Below are 20,611 nucleotides of genomic sequence, written 5' to 3'. Positions count from 1 at the left end.
CTTGTTGGTTCCACTGGCAGGTTTACGGAGTCTAATTTATTCAGTGGATACACATTAACCTCCTTAGCGGTAACCCCGTGTGTGACACGGGGTAAGCCGCCGGAGGGTGCCGCTCAGGCCCTGCTGGGCCGATTTACATAATTTTTTTTTTGCTGGACGCAGCTAGCACTTTGCTAGCTGCGCCAGCACCCCGATCGCCGCCGCCCCGCGCCCGATCGCCGCTATCCGGTGCGGCGTGCGGCCCCCCCAGACCCCGTGCGCTGCCTGGCCAATCAGTGCCAGGCAGCGCCGAGGGGTGGATCGGGACTCCCAATGACGTCCCGACGTCGCTGACGTCATCCCACCCCGTCGCCATGGCGACGGGGGAAGCCCTCCAGGAAATCCCGTTCTTTGAACGGGATTTCCTGATCGGAGATCGCCCTGGGCTCGCTACATGATTTAAACAAAAAAAAAAATTTAAAAAAAACTGCTGCGCTTCCCCCTGGCGGAATTTTTCATACTGCCAAGGGGGTTAAAAGAGCACTGACATGAGAGTGATATGGAGGCTGCCATATTTATTTCCTTTTAAACATTACCAGTCCTTATTATAGGCTGTCCTGCTGATGTTTATGGCTGCAGTAGTGTCTGAATCCCACACCTGAAACATGCATGGGGCACATGCAGTCAATCGTAAGTCAAACAACTTATCTGCATGCTTGTTTAGGTTCTATGAGTAAAAGTATTAGCAGAAGAGGATATGCAGAACAGCCAGGCAACTGGTATTGTTTAAAAGGAAACAAATATGGCCACCTCCATATCCCTCTCAGGTCCATTGTCCTTTAAGGGGTCAAAAGAGAATTTCAGTAGTGTGGGATTGTATTAGAACTTGTATTAGTTCTTTATCTGAGAAGTTTCTCCTTACTTGCTGCCGAACTTATGGAGTCACCAACCCACCAATGACCTTCCAGCTCCCTGTAGCTGTCTCATGATCTCTGATGTCACTTCCACAGAGGACACCTGGGAGTCCAATGCCGGGGCCATTCAAACTGCTCCTCTGTGTAGTTCTGCACACAAAGCTCCCATTCTGCCATCAATAAGAGTTGATTTTTGAATTTGAGGTTGGCGAGGGACAAATAATTCAGGAAGTCAAAGAGGACCTCTCCATATGGGGACATGAGCAGCAGCATTTGTTCTCCACATTATCCAAAAACAAAAATCAAAAAGATTTGGTTGGAGCTCCACTTATGGTCATAAAAGACAGGTTCTCGTTAAGGTGTGCTAGATCTTCTCACATACTTTCCTATCTGCCTTTGACTAGTCTCGTGATCTTTTGTGGTTTGAGTTGTTGCTGTGACCATTGGATGGTTCATGCCCTATGTACAGCCACCTTGGTGGTGTAGCCACTCCTCACCTGATGTTGATGAAGCTGGAGGTGGACAGATGGACCCGCTTGGCCAGGATTTCCAACAGGCGAACCCCATTAAACAGGCTCAGAGGCCTACGGAGAAAGGCAAAGGGGTGCAGGTCAGCCCGGGGCTGTGGCCCTTCCCAGGACAATGTGAGCCACCCTCCCACCACTGCTCCGGGACCCCTGTCCACTAGTATTATTTCACACAGGTCTATGCAAATAACATCAGTTGGGTTTCAGAGAGTCAGCAGAACTGCCACCGTATTGGTCACAAAAGGCCCTCTGAGCATAGCAAAAAGCCCCTTGTGGACCTACAGGGTGAGCACAGTGTAAAGACAATTACGGTCCCCCTGGCTTGACATTTTGCTAGTCACGGTTGTCAGTTAGAAGCCTCATTAGGGATATTCTCCAGTATATTCAACTGTCACTAGGGGATCAACTACAGCCAAGCAGTCCCTACAACTGCAGGGGAGCCCAGACCTGTAAGGGTCAGCCAGGTTGGCAGACCCTGTAAATACTGCTGAAGTATGCCTTTGTCATGTTATCGCCTCCCCCCCCCCCCCCAAAAAAAATAAATAAACTAAAATAAATACATGTGTTAAAGTGGGATAAAACTCTGACATAACATTCAATAAAAATGTGTTTTCCTACATTTTATTACGCTTACAATTACCATATTTGCTTTTGTACACAAGTAATATTGTCTGTTTACAAATTACAATTCCCAAAGTACAGTTTATCTGCTCTGAAAGCTGCCATTGCAATTTATGTCATAGCTGCTGTATTTGTATATTAAAATCCATCTAGTGATTACTCCTCAGCTGCACACATACTAGAAGCAGAGGGAGCTCAGTTTCTGCCCTTTACTAGTGTTTACTTAATGTATCTGACAAAGGAATGTAAACAAAAGATAATGTTATCCCCTCCTCCTGGCCAGAAGCTGCCCACTGAAGCAAGGAGCTTTCCACTGAAGAAGAAATTGCTGTGTTTAACTGTTTGAATGCTGTTCTGCTACAATTTTTGTGGTAATAGATCTTAGGCTGTAAATAATCTTTTAGAGCAAAGAGGAAATGCTGAATTTCATACCACTTTAATGAAACATTAGAATAAAATATTGTAATATCCAGTTGTCATTGGCTGTTTGTCTTTCTTGCTCTGCTATGAGTTATAATTACGCTGATTTATGGACCATTTAGGCCTCTGTTGCAGTGCGCTGCATCGTGTCCTGTGCCCGCAGCAAAACATTCATCTGCAATGCTCCGGAATAATCACATAAAATTGCCATAATTACGCCGACTTCGTCATGTGCTGTGCGCCTGCTGCGCCTGGCAATTCTCAGTCCTCAGCCCAATGTATAAAACAGAAAGAGGGCTGGGATCAGCCTGCACACTATTATCCCAACCCCCATCAGGTACTTCTTTTCTCATTCTTAAAGGAAACATCACGCAAAATGTGCTGCCCCATGATATATTTACCCGGGGCTTCCTCCAGCCCCTTGCAGCTGACATATCCTTCACAACATCTCCGCTCACAGCCCCCCGACACATGGTGCCTGCCAGTGCAGAGGCCGACCTCGAGGCTGTCCTCTACTGTGCCTGCGCGAGCGCCGCTGTCAATCATGTCCACGTTGTCCTCCGTGTACTGCGCAGGCGCAAAACTACTGCATCTGCGCAGTACACTGCGGACAACATGGACTTGATTGACAGCGGCGCTCGCGCAGGCGCAGTACAGGAGGTCGGCCTCTGCCCTGGCGAGGACCCCGGGCCCACGGCTGCGAGCAGAAATGCTGCAAGGGACATGTCGGCTGCAAGGGGCTGAAGGAAGCCCCAGGTAAGCATATCATGGGGCAGCAGATTATACCTGATGATTCCTTTAAAGTGGACATGAACTCTTGCACAGGACAGAAGGAAAACGCAGAGAAATGCACCCTGTGTGTATTTAGAGATTGTATTTAGTGAGTTTAGCCTGTCTAATTCCCCCTCATCTCTGACTAATCACCAATGAAATTTGATCTCTCAGCTGTGCCAGCTCATCAATCTCCTCTGCCATGGCAGAGCAGCTAATTTGTAAACAGAGGATGTTAACAACATGTCTGCTTCCATTAAAGCGGGAAGTAGACACACAGCAGATTTATTACAGTATTTGTATCAGCTGTAACAAAGAAATATTTTTCTCTAAAGGTTATAATGCTGTCGTGCATCTTTTATAGCAGAGAGGAAGTTCTGAGTTTAGGTCCGCTTTAAAAAACAGGGATATGGAGCCTGGCGGTTCTGTAAAAGATACACAACTGCATAGCAACATTTAAAGAAACATCTGACACAGCGGAGGGATCAAATTACAACTTGTGCTTAGTCACAGATGAATAGGAATTAGACAGGCTTAACTCTCTAAATACATACAGCGTGCATTTCTCGGTTTTCCTTCTGTCCTGTGCAAGTGTTCAGGTCCACTTTATTAAAGTCTGACAAGATTAGCTGCATGCTTGTTTCAGGTGTGTGGTTCAGACACATCTGATGCATGAAAGATCAGCAGGACAGCCAGGCAACTGGTATTGTTCAAAAGGAAATAAATATGGCCGTCTCCATATCACTCTCACTCCAGTTGTCCTTGAACTGTAACTTGAAATCTCTTAAAATAAGGCTCTGATTGATTATCAAATAAACTTGCCTTATTAATTGAATCCTGATAAGGAAGCAGTGAGGAGGGAGAGCGTGTAGAATCCCATTTTACAAAAAGAAACCAACACAGGCGCTACAGCTAGTTCACTTTTAGTGCACAGTAGCAGCATATTCTGTGGCATACATCTGAAAATGGCGCCTGCGAATATTGGCACACGGTGTTGCTGCTAATCCATTTGTCGCCTATTGCTATTTAACAATAAAGCCTTATTTAGCTCTCTTTATTTTATTGAAAATTAGCATTAACACACAGAACTCTCTCTGTACCTATCCCTAACCCCTAGACCCTTCCTGGTGGTGCCTAACCCTAACCACTTCCCTGGTGGTGCCTAACCCTAACCACTTCCCTGGTGGTGCCTAACCCTAACTACTTCCCTGGTGGTACCTACCCACCCCCTGGTGGTGCCTAACCCTAACCACCCCCCCCATGGTGGTTCCTAACCCTAAGACCTCCCTGGTGGTGCCTAACCCTAAATCTCCCCGGATGGTGCCTAACCCTAACCACCCCCCTGGTGGTTCCTAACCCTAAGACCTCCCTGGTGGTGCCTAACCCTAAATCTCCCCGGATGGTGCCTAACCCTAACCACCCCCCTGGTGGTGCCTAACCCTAACCACCCCCCTGGTGGTGCCTAACCCTAACCACCCCCCTGGTGGTGCCTAACCCTAACCACCCCCATGGTGGTGCCTAACCCTAAGACCTCCCTGGTGGTGCCTAACCCTAACCACCCCCCTGGTGGTGCCTAACCCTAACCACCCCCATGGTGGTGCCTAACCCTAAGACCTCCCTGGTGGTGCCTAACCCTATCCACCCCCCTGGTGGTGCCTAACCCCAACCTTGACAGTGTTACATTAAATCCATTCACCGTTTTGCAGTTAAATAAGGTCTGCAGTTTGGCTTATGTAGGGCGCTATTGATAAATAACATTACTGTGTGCCTTTTGTCTTCTTTTTTCCCTGTGCGCCATTATTATGCAGTACTAACGATAAATAGCGATAAGCGTATCTTTTCAATGCGGCGCCATTTTTATGCATAGGTGCTGTGCGCCATTATTCACTGATCTGATTCTGTGAGGGTGCACTCACTGTTTGCAGAGATCTGCACACGCTGCAGCTAGTCTACTATCAGTACAGGCACAGAGTAACAGCTTATACTGTATATACTGGAAGTAGCAAATTGCTCCCTGATCAATAATGCAGTTAGAATGAACGACTGATTTATCTATCCTGAAGTGCCATGAAGACCCACTGACTTCCTCCAACAAACCATTTTCTCCAACAGCCTACATATTCTGTACACCAACCCTAATACCTCTGCACTCTGCCATCTTCCTCCTCTCCTTCCTATTCCTAACAAACCCTCAACTGATGTCCATCGACCGGTATGTGAAAAAGTTTTATTCACATCACATATCTGTGATCCACAGTCCTGTCTGATCATTGCTGTCTTCACATCACTTCCTGTTCCTGCCCAGGAAGAGGAGGGATAATTAAAGGAAGAGGAAGGGTAATAGAGAAACATGATCAGACCTAATGTATAAGTCATGCTACTGCCTTACAATGATGCAGACACATTAGCGGTGTTATACAGTGTCCACTCCACAGCATATAGACTACTGTGTGATTTCATATATTTATCTCACTAATATTATAAATGTGAAAATTTGGATGTTTGTTACTCGATGACGCAACAATGGCTGAAAGGATTTGAATGAAATTTGGCACAATCATAGTACATTACCTGGAATAACATATAGGATACTTTTTATGCCCATAACCATAAAGTGGGCGGAGACAAATACAAATTTCACTGGAAAATGTAAACTGCAGCCATTCTTACACTGTTACTGGCAGGTAGGCCTGAAAGATAAATCGAATTTAAACCGAAATCGCGATCACCAAGATCACAATTTCGGATTCGTCAAAGTGGCGATTATCGCAATCACGTCATTTCCACATGGGAAAGTTTGAAGAAGCAGCTTAAGAACTTTCCCAAAGTCCTGGAATGTTCGGCCCGCAGCGTTGGACATGCCTTCTGCAAGAGTCCAATGCTGTCCGTCCTCTGTCGCCGTCTGCCGACTCTTGTGCTTGGCAAAACTCTGGGTTCCTGTATGTCACATGACATACAGGAAGTATTCCGTGCATTAGAGCCTGCAGGAGGCGAAGTGGATAGACGGGCATTGCTGGACTCTTGGTGGAAGTTATGTCCACAACTGATACAGCTTGGGGGACAGAGGAAGCACAGAGAGACAGAGCGGGCACAGAGAGAGACACAGGAGACACAGAGGGGGTACAAAGAGAGAAACAGCAGGCACAGACACAAAGGAGGCAAGAGAGAGACCCAGAGGAGGCAAAGGGGGCACAAAGAGAGGCGGGGAATAAAGCTTGATTTGAAGGAAATCGTGAATCAAATCGAAATCGCAATTTCAGACAGAAATTGCTCAATTCAATTTTTTCCTAAAATCGTTCAGGCCTACTGGCAGGGTTCTCAAACTTTGCACAGTTGGTCACTGGGTGACTGGGATTAATATTCAGAAAAGTGGGTGGAACCTACAAAAGCCAATTAAAATGTACCTATTGATTTTCAAGAGGAATATTTAATTGCTGCCATTATTGCACTGTTAATGGCACAAGCCTCAAACCTGGTACATTTGGTCAATGCACCCCAGACTGGGGTTCAAATTCAGAAAAGGGGGTGGAGCCACAAACAGCCAATCAGATTTGTTTCAATTCAAATTATTGATGCCACCGCAAATCTCACAAACTAGGTCATTGAGTAATTGTGTGTTAGGGTTAGAAAAAGTGGGCAGAGCCAACACCAGCCAAATACATAACCGGGCAACGCCGGGCCATCAGCTATCAGCTAGTATTATATATGCATTTAAGGGACATTTGGTTACCGGGAGGGGGGGGGGGGGTTTAGAAGAGCTCTTGTATGGGCAACTGTTTAATTGATAGTACATGCTCTTATAATATCTTGTTTTGACTATTGTAATATACCATTTTGCGGACTACCAACTAAAAGTGGCACCTCTCTAATCTGTAATGAACTTGGCTGCTCGTCTCATTCATCTTTCTTCCCGCTCTTCTTCTGCTGCTTCTCGCTGTCAAGTTCTTCACTGGATGCCAATTAACCAAAGGATCCAGTTCAAACTCTTAACCCTAAACTACAAAGCTCTCCACAATCTCTCTCCCCTGTATATCTCCTCACTAATTTCTAGATACCAACCCAACCGCAATCTCAGATCTGCACATGACCTTCTTTTTTTGTCTCTGGAATTAGCTCCTTGCATTTACATATACAAGATTTCTCACATGTCTCACACCTCCTCGGGAATGCCCTTCCACAACACATCCATCACTAGTCAACGGTTTAAATCTTTAAAGGGAACCAGAGAGGAAGGATAGGGAAAAATAGGAAAAGGTTTTATACATACCTGGGGCTTCCTCCAGCCCCATAAGCACGGATCGCTCCCACGCCGCAATCCTCCGCTTCCTGTATCGCCGGTACCAGGCCCCGTCACTTCCGGTGGACGCGACCAATTGTCCGCATGCACAGGGGCTCCCTCCATACCCTTACGCATGCGGCTGGTATATGGAGAGAGCCCCTGTGCATGCGGACAATTGCCCACGTCCGCCGGCCGACTGGCCAACTGGCGAAAATGACGGGACCTGGTACTGGCGGATCCAGGCAGCGGAGGACGGCGGCGTGGGAGCGATCCAGGCTCATGTGGCTGGAGGAAGCCCCAGGTATGTATAAAACCTTTCCCCCAACGTCTCTGGTTCCCTTTAAGCACTCCCTCAAAACTCACTTTTTCCAAGCATACACTCTAACTAAGTTGTACTCCTAACTAGACAACCTAAAAACGCACTGCCTCTAGGTATGAATATTGTGCACCACCCCACCTCTGGTTTCCTCCCTATTCCTTTAGAATGTAAGTTCGCAAGGGCAGGGCTCTCTCTCTTACCCCTTTGTGTCTTAGACTTTGTTATACATTTTATGTCTTGCAGTTTGTTCTATATTTTATTTATCATGTTACATTTCTCACTGTAGTTACTGTGTCTACCAGTTCTGTATTTTCAACCAGTGTCCATATTTTGTGAATACCATGGTCAGTATTATTATGTACCCCATGTTTGTTTCTTACTCTGTACAGCGCCACGGAATATGTTGGTGCTTTATAAATCAATAATAATAATAGTGAAATGTAATCTTATCTCAGGTCTTAGATTCTCATTAATCTCTAAAACAAAAAGTGGCTCTTGGTTCCCAATGTTTTTGACATATCCCTGCACCCCCTTCCCTCACCCCGGCCCTGCTGGGAGTTCAGGTCACAATCAAGCAGCTCACTTTTGGTCGGTCAGGATATATCCGTAATCCTCCGTCACTTTATGCGGGATGCGTCCAAGCTCGATGCCCAACTCTGGATCATCTTCTGGACCGAAGCTTTTCTTCTCCGGGTTCCTCACTTCTTCCTCCTCTGTGATGGTTGCCACCAAGCTCCCAGATTGCTCCACCATCGTCTGGGCATCTGGTACCAAGTGGGTGGTGATGGTGGCAGTGGTGGCACTCCTGAGTTCATCTGAACCCCGCTGGTCAACATTCAGGGCTTGGGGGCCTGGAGAGGCATCTCGCGGGGAAAGTTCTGGAGCTGAGAACTGTGGTTCAACTTGGGCGGTGTGCTGCATCTCCCCCTCATAAACCTGTGACAAAAAATTATTGTCAAATTGCAACAGGATCTGGATAGGATGGCTATATGGGCACATGCATGGCAGATGAAATTCAATGTTGAAAAAAGTAAAGTCATGCATTTTGGTCGTACCAATGGTCTAGCACCATACAAAATAAATGGGATACAGTTGGGGACATCAAACTTGGAGAAGGACTTAGGAGTACTCATCGACAACAAGTTAAATAATCGTACTCAATGCCAAGCTGCTGCAGCTAAAGCTAACAAAATTTTGGGATGCGTTAAAAGGGATATAAAAACTCGAAATGCTAGCATAATATTGCCCCTGTTTAACTCTCTAGTAAGGCCACATCTGGAATATGGAATTCAGTTTTGGGCACATTACAAAAAAGATATTGCAGTTTTAGAGCAGGTGCAGAGACAAGCAACAAAATTGATACGTGGGATGGAAGACCACTTACCAAGAAAGGTTAGATAAACTGGGTTTATTTAGTCTAGAGAAAAGACGCCTTAGAGGGGATCTAATTAACATGTATAAATACATCAGAGGGCAATATAAAAGCTTAGCGGATGAGTTTTTTGTCCCTAGGCTTTCTCAGAGGACTAGATGACATGATCTGCGCATGGAGGAAAAACGTTTTAGCCATTTATTTAGGAAAGGGTTCTTTACAGTAAGAGTGATTAAGATGTGGAATGCATTGCCACAGGAAGTCGTTATGGCAAACTCTATACCTGCATTTAAAGGGGGCTTAGATGCGTTCCTTGCGTTGAAAGACACCCATGGCTACAATTACTAGGTAATGCCCAGTGATGTTGATCCAAGGATGTTATCTGATTGCCATCTGGAGTCGGGAAGGAATTTTTTTCCCTTTTGGGGCTAATTGGACCATGCCTTGTGGGGGTTTTTCGCCTTCCTCTGGATCAACAGGGATGTGTGAGGGAGCAGGCTGGTGATGTACTTTGTTCTCTGGTTGAACTCGATGGACGTATGTCTTTTTTCAACCAAAATAACTATGTAACTATGATTATTTCATGGACATTCAAATTGCTTTATAACCCTTATTTGTACTTACAAAGTCTGTCCTGTAGCTGTGCTGCACTCTTCATTCTTTATACGAATTTTCGGGGCAAGAATACACTATTTAAAATGTACCCAAGGTGACATGTGACATGATGAGATAAACGTGTATGTCCAGTACAAAAGATATTAATAACCAGGCTGTTGTACTTGTTTTATTTTGCTGCCTGAAAGAGCCAATTTCTAGGCATGGAAGTGACAGCTTCTGTGTTGTTGGTACCTTGTAGGCAATATAGTAGACATCAATTGATAATTACAGCCATAAAAGTTTTCCTGGCAGAATACAACTTTTGAGGGCAGGGAGAGATAAAATACATGAACTATTGACCTTTTTCTAACTCTGACACACGTAATAGGCTGCCGCTGATTAGAGACAGTAAAACATTCAACCTACTTTGTAAATCTTTAAATATGAAAGAAAACCCTGGGATACTTAAAAAGGTCATTTTAGGAGTAGGATGATAAATATAATTGTTTATCTCATCAGTTTATTTTTACCTCAGGTTCACTTTAACCACTTTATCCACCACTACAGTATATCTACGTCCTCTGTGACTTCATCTAAGCCACGAGTCAGTAGATATACATCATGTAGCAGAAGCAGTGCTGTGCAGGATTGGGCTTGCTCCTGTGCACATTTCTGGCACTAGCTGATGCAGCACTAATTGGTGAAAGGGAATATATGTTCCCTGAGCTAATAGGTTTGATTTTTACCATTAAAAATACTTTATTTTCTCAGTTCATAGTGAAAAATACACATTTTAGCATTATTTCAAAATCAAATATCTTCACCATAAATTGTGACAGGAACATAAGTTTTGTGATAAGCAGTAGAAATTGCCAAACAAAATTTGTGTTTTTTTATCTACAGTAGCACTTTTTATTTTTAAACTGGTATTGGTAAAACTGAGAAATAATGTGTTTTTCCCCCTTGTTTTCCTATTACAATTCATAGAAAACAAAAATTGTTCGAGGGAAAAAATGGCATACAATGAAAGCCTATTTTGTCTTGAAAAAACGACATATATTTCATTTCTGTGTCAAAAGTAGGGATAAAGTGATTTCTGATTAAATAAGGACATAGCTGAACTGTCAAAACTGCTATGGTCCATAAGTGGGAAACAAGGTCTGGATGCGAATTGGTTAAGTAGAGACACCCTTCTGATGACATCACACTAAAGGCCAGAGTGTTCTTAACCAAGGTGGTCAGTCAGAGCCCTTTCTTCTAACTATTTAGCGCGTGTAAAGGTGTCCTTATCGAGAGAGATCGTCGTCGAGAGATCCAGAGTGCCAAATCCTCTCGCCCAACTGCTTTGTTCCCCTTCTTGCCTCTCCTGCTGAAAATCTTTTAACCGTGAGCCACTCCCATCACCCAACCTCCCCCCTTCATAGCAACAGAACACATCTGTAGAGTATTTGGCCCTGATCTGTCATCCAAACGATCAAGTGACTGACAATTTCTGTGCATATGTAAGCCCCTTTGGTGTCTAGGTGTGCTGTATCATATACAAAGCCCTTAAAGTGTACCTGAGAGGAGAAGTGTCTCAGGTTTTATACTTACCTGGGTCTTCCTTAAGCCCCCTTAAGGCAGCTTGTCCCTCGCAGTCTACCCAGGTGGCTCCTGTCCCCCACAATTCAGCCCGAAGGCCTGGCCAAGTCGCTCTCTGCCACGCATGTGCAGCCCGCCACACAGCTGGTAGCACTCTGGGCTTGCTCAATACTGCTGTGCAGGCGCAGAATGCTCCCAGGGATTGTAGCGCGCCGGGCTGAGCCGTGCATGCACGATGGAGCGTGGCTCAGCCAGGCTTTCAGGCTGAATTGTGGAGGACCGGAGCCACCGGGAAGACGGCTGGGGACTTCTCGTCTCAGGTTCCCTTTCATTAATCTGTCCTTTAATCTGCACTAAGGGGCAAAAATATTATTGCCCATAATGGCTTGTTTACAACATTTTCCAAAGTATTATTTGGTTCACTCACTAGCCGAACTTTATACAGTGCTCAGTGCCAAACAGTCAATTTGGGCTTCCACCAGCACCAGAAGTTTGGGCGCCACCATAGGCACCTATTAAAATATCGGTATTGAGGGGCAATTTGGGCGCCTGTGGCGGTCGATAAATAGCTATTTATTGGGTACTGCAGGTGTCCAAAGTATGCCTCAATGCCAATATTTCAATAGGCGCTTCTGGTGGCGCCTGAGAAATAGTTTTTTTCTTCCTTGGAGGCGATTGGTGGTGAGGTTCAGGCATCAGGTGGGAAGTTTGTGTGTGTGGGGGGGGGGGGGGGGGGGATTGGGGTTAGGCGTCCTGCTATGTGAAATCAAGACATGCGATCAGTTACTACCAGATGAACAAGAATATTTTTCTGAAGTTGAGTCAATGCTTAAAATCTGGGGATCTCCTTGTAAATAAACTATGAACCATTATATTTTTACCTACAAAAATACATAAGGATCACACAAAGGTATAAAACACACACAAAGAACACAGTATATATTACTCACTCTCTTCGGTGGGCTTTTATCCCCATTTCTGGCCCCTGTGACAACAAAAAAAGTCAGTGTGAAATCAATGAACTTATTATTACATGTAATTGTTTTTATTCAAGAGAACCGGAGGTGAGAATGATATGGAAGCTGATATGTTCCCATCGGATGCAGGGCCGGTTCTCTCATGAAGCAAGGTGAAACATTTGCATCAGGCGCAGAGATTGCAGAAGTGCGTCCCTCCATCCCTCCTACCCCAGCCGTCACACACTGATTGCTATTAGACTAAGAGGCTTCCCAGCCTCCCCCCCCCCCAACACCTTAATCTCTAGTTATCTGGCTTGCAGTCACTGCCATGTATCCCCTTTTCTTATTTCTCTATGCTTCAAACACAATAGGGGAATGATAGCTGAGCGAGTTGTGCGCCCCCTCCTACACTGCGCCCTGAGGCTGGAGCCTCTCTCGCCTCTTGCCCTGGCCCGGCCCTGTTTGTACTGTGTGTTTACAGTAACAGCATGCAGTCAGAGAAGGAGGAGAAGTGAGAGGAGAGCAAGCGAGGAGAAGAGGTGATAATTGGGGAAAGCAGCTTGTTGTGCTGTGTGAGGAGTCTGACAGTGAGTGAGGAAGGGGGAGGCAGGAGAGCAGCAGTGTTTCATTTGACTTGCACAGCAGAAGGGAGGAGGTGGCACTGCTGTCCTGACTGAGGAGGAATGGAGTGGCTGAGGGTGAGCAGTTTGTTTGTCACAGACTCACAGCCAGCCAGTGTGCTACTGTGTTGAGCTGCAGCATATCATGTGAGGACATTAAAGGAGAGTAAATTGTCGGGTGCTGTGCGATCATTCCCAATGGGGGGGGGGGGCATCCTCACAAGTTTGCCTCAGGCAGCAAAAAGTCTAGAACCGCATCTGATTGGATGGGGCGATTGATCATTTCTGGCATGTCTGTTCTACTTCTGATCGAGAAAAGGATCCATTTTCAGACAAGTACTGCACAAAATTGATCCCTTTCTTGATTGGGAGCAGATTGGTCATGCTGGAAATTATTGATAAAGGATATTTGCGTTATTACCAGGGCAGATTCACCTCACTGGCTCAAACTCACTGAACGCACGTAACAAATCCTATAAATGCAAGTTATGAATCAGAATTGCAGTTTATTGGCTAACTTAGAAGAAAAGCAGTAAGCTTTCGGCAATGAAGCCTTCGTCAGACTGATTTCTGCATACTAACAAAAGTCAGAACACAGCTTATGTACACTGGACATTAAAAAGGAGATACATTGTGCTGCAATAAATGTCATTGGATGCCTTAATTACAACACCAAGAGGTTCTCGCAGGGATGCCAGCTAATTTATGACAAAAAGATAAGACCACTATCACATACCACAGACTCAGTGTGAAGAGTAGACATTGTAACTATTTCAACTGTCACTTGGTCAGGCTACATACAATGTTTGTTATAGGCTGAAGCAAATTGTAGAATGTAAAACCCTCCTTACCAGCACAAGAATTAAAAAGGAATTATGGCTAAGTAATACAAAAATTAAAAGGATAGTGGGATTTAAAATCCATCATATCTGCACAAGAAATTGTAATCCTTATTTAAATCTTCATCTCCAGTTTTGAACGAATGTATAAACTGTGTCTCTCTTATTCTCAGTCTTTCCTTGTGCTTCCTATAAATAAATAAGAGAGGTGTGTAACCACTTTCTAAGTAAAAAAAAATCATACTGTTTATGTATAGCCTGGGTCTTTACAGGTTGGAATATTGTCCTGGAAATCCAGAAAAGTTGCAACAATTAATACAGACCAAATCTAATCTTAAATAGCTCAGGAACAGCATATGCCATTGCAGCAGTAGTATCTGAATAACACCAGAAACAAGCATGCAGCTAGTCTTGTCAGATCTGACTTTAAAGTCTGAAACACCTGATCTGCTGCATGCTTGTTCAGGGGCTACGGCTAATAGTATTAGAGGCAGAGGATCAGCAGGGCTGCCAGGCAACTGGTATTGCTTAAAAGGAAATAAATATGGCCGCCTCCATATACCTCTCTCTTCAGTTCCCCTTTAATGGAACTAGCAGTTGTACATAAGAATGCCATAATGCATAGTCTGCTAAGAATAACTGCCCCATCAAGCAGCTTTCAACTCATGCACCTAAAATGGGACAAAACTCCATATTAACTAAAAAAAAAAAAATTAAAAAAATAAAGAAATTACTTATTTAGCTTACCTATCCTGTTGCTTTTTAGTGTTCACTGTCAGATTTAAGAGAAATGTGATATGAAAAAAATGAAATATTTCTACTGGTTCCCATCTTTACTGCTTCTCTGTGATGCCAAAAGTGATCACTTCTGCTTTTTTTTTCTCAACCACCCAGCTCAGGGTTAATTTTCCCACCCTGTTGCCACAGCGTACTGTCCCTCCCACAGCAACCATCACCTAGACAACAGGCTTACATCATTGTGTAAACTCTTTGGGGTGGGAGGGGGGGGGGGGGTGTGTATTAATTTCTAGTCATAGTGTCCCCATCTTATCTGATATAGGAAGCTTTCTGTTAGCTGCTTGCTGAAATAAGCTTGTTACTGTAGCTACAAAAAAAAAAAAAAAAAAAAAAAAACTTCCCACAATGCCACTGGTACTTCACAGTTCCTGCCAGTTAGGCAAAGGCAACCTGACCAGGTAAAAAGAAAAAACATATTCTGGGACATTTAGGGACCTATTTTATAAATAAATATATTTTTGGGGCATTATATATTTTTCGTAATTTTTTTATTTTTGGAAGTTACGCCCCCCCCCCCCCCCCCCCGCAATAGCAGTATAGAGGGCGCTATTGTGGCCAGGACCGCAAAGAATCACTCGCGTTCCCTGGCCTGTCGCCGAAAACGGAAGAGGCTGCCGGCGGGGGACAGGAGCATCTGATAGAGACTGCGTGGGCACCGGACAGCTGCAGGGGGCTGGTAGAAGCCCCAGGTGAGTAAAACTTTTTTTTTTTTTCGAGCCTCAAGTGTCCCTGTAAAGAGAGAAACTTACAAATAAAGAAATTACAAAACTGAGGGCTCATTGTATGGGGAGCCTATAATGTATCAAGACATTTTATACTCTCTTAAAGTAGGGAATCCCATAAGTAAAAATATCTGCACATTTATGATGATCACATATAATTTTTGTCGTCATTCTGGACATGTGACTTCCTTACCTTGGCTCTGGAGAGCATCTGATTGGACGAGCTGGAGGTAGGCAGATAGCTGCTCCAGCTGTGAGTCGCTGAGTTGACTCAAGTCTATTCCATATCTCTCTAATGCTTTATATACGCTCTGAACATCTCCCAAGCCTTGTAGGTCTGGAACGGACCGAGTATCCTCCATGTTCTGCTTCTCCGCAGGCCCTGGAACAAAAGAAGATGGACCGGATTTTAACTATCTACAAAAGAGGGTGACCAAAGAATGCAAGAGTCTACATGTTCTGAGGCTGGTTTCACAGTGGGACGTTAAAGTCCCACGTTACAGCAGCCAGTAACGCAGCCTAACTCGCAGCACTGTAAAATCAATTGTGCTGTTCACAGTGCACACGTTGCGTCAGATAGTAACGCAGCACGTTTAAACAAAGTGCTGCATGCTGTACGTTATACTGGGCTAAGCCACGTTAGACTATTTGCACATGCTCAGTAATGTTGGAGGAGGAGGTCTCCCCTCCTCCTCTGTGGCCAGCCACATGGCTAATTAATATTCACTGCACTGAGGAAACTCTTGGATGGACTGCAGTGTTGTCCGGATAATGAACGAATCGTTCATTTGATCCGGATCTTTTTTGTGAGTCGAATCATCCGGATCACCACAATGAAAGAGTCGGTTCACAGTGGATGTCTGTCTGGAAGAAACAGGAACATACAGAATGTACGGTGCAGGGGAAGTCATGTAGTGCTAGTCATGTCACCCAGTCTGCTTCCCTAGTAAAATGATTCAAATGATTCGGTTCAAAGATCCGGATCGTTTCAATGACCTGATTCAAATGATCCGGACTTCCTATCACTAACTTGGAGCGGCTGCTTTGAGAGCTGCATAACGCAGCTCAATCTGACGTCCAACTTCAACACCACCATGCGTTGCGTTAGGGGCAAGTTATGCGACCATAACGTCCCCTACAACGCAACGTCTTCGTGGGAAAGTAGCCTGAGTGTCTGCATGAACGAAAGGTCTTTTTATATTTTGACCTTTCCTAGATTTCATTCAAGGACTCAATTCGGTGTTTGAAGATAGCTGCCACAGCCTGTGATCTCGGTATTTTAGTCCATCTCTTTGGGAAGCCATAACTTTCTTCAACAAAGCTAGGTTCTTCACTGAAGATGTTAGCCTACCTCCCAACTTTTTGTGATGAGAAAGAGGGACACGGTAAAGACATGGCCTTGCCAGATCTGAACATCAGTCCTGTAAGTGGAACAAACAAGCAAGAAAAATGGACTGAGGGATTTGCTTGCTTCCCTCCGTAAAAGGGACAGTTGGTCAGAGATGATCGTACTCAGTTAATTACGTTTACGTAAAATTTTATGTCAATTTTCACAATTACGTCTATACGTAATTACAAATTGTTAAATCAATTGATTTTGTATAATCATTCATGATTTTGCATGAGTTTTCACGTAATTTAACGTCGACTTTGGTGGTAAATAGAAAAAGCCCCATCCATGCTATGTCACCAAAATCACTACATATGTTGAGAAGAATAGTGAGCACAAGTGACTTGGTAGTTTTTGAGAAAATTGATTGTAAAAATGCAAAGAAAAATGTTTTTTAAATTCCGAAAAAGATTAACTACTTTATGACCGCTCCACCTCAATTGGCGTGGACGCGGTGGCAGCCCCAGGACCGCCTAACGCTGATTGGCGTAAGGTCCTTGGGGTGGAGCTTGCAGGGGATCACGCGCGTTCCCGCCCTGATGGCGGAGCTCCGCCTTCAGTCTCCCAGCGGCAATCACCGCTAGGAGACTGTTAGACGTTTCGCCGTCTATTTACTCGGTACATCGCTGCGATCTAAGGCAGTGCTGTACAGGAGACAGCTGTGTCACCCGGCTGTCCCCTCTGGTGGAACATAAGTGATCCACTGTGATAGGCTGAAGCCTATCACAGCCAATCACTCTGATTGGCTGGCGGGGGGAGGGAGGGCTGGGGAAATAAAAAATAGGGAAATTAAGAAAGAAAAAAAAATAAATATTTATAAAAAATAAACAAACAATGCTGGGGGTGATCAGACCCCACCAACAGAAAGGGAAGGGGGGGGGGGGGGGAATCACTTATGTGCTGAGTTGGACGGCCCTGCAGCGAGGCCTTAAAGCTGCAGTGCCCCATTAGTTGAAAAATGGCCTGGTCGTTAGGGGGGTTTAACACTGCGGTCCTCAAGTGGTTAAAAAGCATTTGTCCTTTGCATATTTAAAATTGATTTTCTCAAAAACTACAAGGTCTTTTTGAAAAATTATTTTTTTGACTTGTACCCACTATCCTCCTTAACCCTCCTGGCGGTTTGCTAAAAAAAAAAAATCGCCAGGGGGCAGCAAATCTTTTTTTTTTAATTTTTTTTTTTTGTTTTTTCATGTAGCGAGACAAAGTCTCGCTACATGATAGCCGCTGCTCAGCGGCATCCCCCCAGCCCCTCCGATCGCCTCCGGCGATCGGCGATCAGGAGATCCCGTTCAAAGAACGGGATCTCCTGGAGGGCTTCCCCCGTCGCCATGGCGACGGGGCGGGATGACGTCACCGACGTCAACAACGTCGTGACGTCAAAGGGGATTCTGATCCACCCCATAGAGCTGCCTGGCACTGATTGGCCAGGCAGCGCACGGGGTCTGGGGGGGGGGGCGGCTGCGGCGCGACGGATAGCGGCGGATCGGCGGAGATCGGGCACTGCACGCAGCTAGCAAAGTGCTAGCTGCGTGCAGCAAAAAAAAAAAATTATGCAAATCGGCCCAGCGGGGCCTGAGCGGTGCCTTCCGGCGGCATAGCCCGAGCTCAGCTCGGGCTTACCGCCAGGAAGGTTAATATATGTAGAAATGTTGGTGGCAATAGGTGGCTTTACTATTAACCACTAAAGTCTGCACACATTTACGATGTGTAATTGCGAATTACGATGCGTAATTACGCACAGGCAAAATTTCTGCGCATCACTACAGTTGGGAGGTACTGTCCCTGACACATAGCATTGTAGAAGCCAGCCAAAACTTCAGCCACCATCACCTTTCATCCCTTAGTCAATGAGTTGGGGCAAGCACTGTACTTATTGAGAACTTGTTGATGTTGGGACTTCAAGCAAACACACTAAACATCTTTTAGGGCCCGTTTCCACTATCACGAATTCGCATGCGGTGCCCGCATGCAAATTCGCATAGCCAGTGCACGTGGATGGGACTGTTTCCACTTGTGCGTTTTCCTGCACGTTTTTCTGTGCAGAAAAAAATCTGCAGGGTAGGGCCCTCAGAATTCGCCTGCGTGTGGAATGCAGGCGAATCGCACGCAATGTATTTAATAGGGACATCGCATGCGTTTTCCCCATGCGTTTTTTGCCGCGATTTCGCATGCGATTTTGTATAGGTACCCATGTTAATTCACACAGGCAGTGACATGGTTAAAATCGCATCACCCTTACCCATGCGAAATCGCGGCAAAAAACGCACCCGCATGCGATTTTCCTGCGGTGATTCGCTGGCGATTCCGCAACGCTATAGTGGAAACGGGCCCTTAATCATAATCAATCTTCACAAGCCTTGCTCCTCTTCCAGAATTCCCTTTTAAAACCCATCCATCACTCCCCAACCTTTGAAAATTTCAAACACTCATTCAAAACTCACTTTTTCAGAAAAGCATAAGTTCCAACTTAGGCTATTCCCCTCCAACGCTCTGGCCAAGTTGTGGTCCTTATTAAATATAACCTACAGTAAATTCACACTGTCTCTAGGTATACATATTGTATACTAGGCATTGCATACCCCACCTCTTGTTTGCTTCGCGTTCCTTTAGATTGTAAGCTCACAAGAAGGGTTCTCGTACCCTATTGCATCTAGGAAGTGGCTATACATTATGTTTATCATGTCACATTTGTCACTGCATTACTATAGTCTGTATTACTGTATATACCAATGGCCACAATTCTCTAAGATCATGCTGGTGATAAGGCAAGTGAAAACGTACCACCATATATTGATCTGTATTTTAAGTGTTAATTCACTAACGTGCAGTGAAGATCTTTCTCAGTGAGAGTGTTGTCTTATCAATCCAGTTCTTAAAGAGACTCTGAAGCGAGAATAAATCTCGCTTCAGAGCTCATAGTTAGCAGGGGCATGTGTGCCCCTGCTAAACCGCCGCTATCGCGCCGCTAAACGGGGGTCCCTTCACCCCCAAACCCCCCCCCCCCTGCAACACTTGGTCGCAGACTTGGTCGCTCATGGAGGCTCATTATCAGCGGCGCATCACCGCCTCTCCCCCGCCCCTCTCAGTGAAGGAAGACTGAGAGGGGCGGGGGAGAGGCGGAGATACGCGCTGACAGACGCGCGTGGGGCAGGGCTGCGGCGGTTAGCCCTGCCCCAACCAGGAAGCGCTCCCCCGCTGCACCAAGGGGATTTGGGGGTGAAGGGACCCCCGTTTAGCGGAGCGATATCGGCGGTTTAGCAGGGGCACATATGCCCCTGCTATCTATGAGGTCTGAAGCGAGATTTATTCTCGCTTCAGACTCTCTTTAAGTTATCACCTCTGTAGTTATTCTCTCATGCAGTAGGTAGGGAGGGGAGGAGCACATGCAGGCAGGATGTAGCTCCACCCCCCTGCTGCCAGGACGATTACAGCTAGCCTGTGTAGGACAGCAAGGGAAGGAGAGAGAGAGAGAGAGAGAGAGAGAGAGAGGCTGTGGCTGTGTGTGTGTGTCTGTATGTTTCTGTGTCTATCTCCCTCCCTCTCTCCCTGGCAGGAAAGCAAACTTTTGTTTTTCTTAACATCTTAGTAAGGGGGCTTTTAGGACCATTGTAGTCCCTTACACACCCCAATGAGTTCTGGGTCACCATGAGCTTGCTGGTTAGTCTGTGCCTCTCGGATTTACAAGCCCTACTCCATAGAGCCAAATTAATCCATGCCATGCACTGATGAGGATCAAACAATCCGAAACAGTCTGTATGCATGTTGGATTATTATGGCTCTGTACATATTAACAAGCTGACACATCATTGCATTCCAGCGGTTCTGGAGGTGTGTTTAGCTTCTAAGGGTACAATGGTTAATTTGCATATATTCAGCAGTGGTGCCTGGGAGACATCTCGAGCT

General features: G+C 45.4%; 1 protein-coding gene across 2 annotated transcripts in view; it reads right to left on the bottom strand.

Moving 5' to 3' along the window:
• Positions 1-20,611, bottom strand: part of PTPRN (protein tyrosine phosphatase receptor type N) — a 160,091-nt gene that overhangs the window by 84,097 nt on the left and 55,383 nt on the right. The window contains exons 7-10 of one of the 2 annotated variants that reach the window (XM_068246034.1): positions 15,512-15,700; positions 12,331-12,365; positions 8,414-8,766; positions 1,391-1,477 (exon numbers count right to left, since the gene is read on the bottom strand). In XM_068246034.1, coding sequence (XP_068102135.1) covers positions 1,391-1,477; positions 8,414-8,766; positions 12,331-12,365; positions 15,512-15,700 — 664 coding nt within the window. The remainder of the gene's footprint in view (positions 1-1,390; positions 1,478-8,413; positions 8,767-12,330; positions 12,366-15,511; positions 15,701-20,611) is intronic. The other variant, XM_068246035.1, reaches the window with a different exon arrangement.

The sequence above is a fragment of the Hyperolius riggenbachi genome, chromosome 7 (genome assembly GCF_040937935.1).
Source record: "Hyperolius riggenbachi isolate aHypRig1 chromosome 7, aHypRig1.pri, whole genome shotgun sequence".
Lineage (NCBI taxonomy): Eukaryota > Metazoa > Chordata > Amphibia > Anura > Hyperoliidae > Hyperolius > Hyperolius riggenbachi.
Note: the sequence above shows the minus strand (reverse complement) of the source record. Positions and strands in the feature narration are given on the sequence as shown.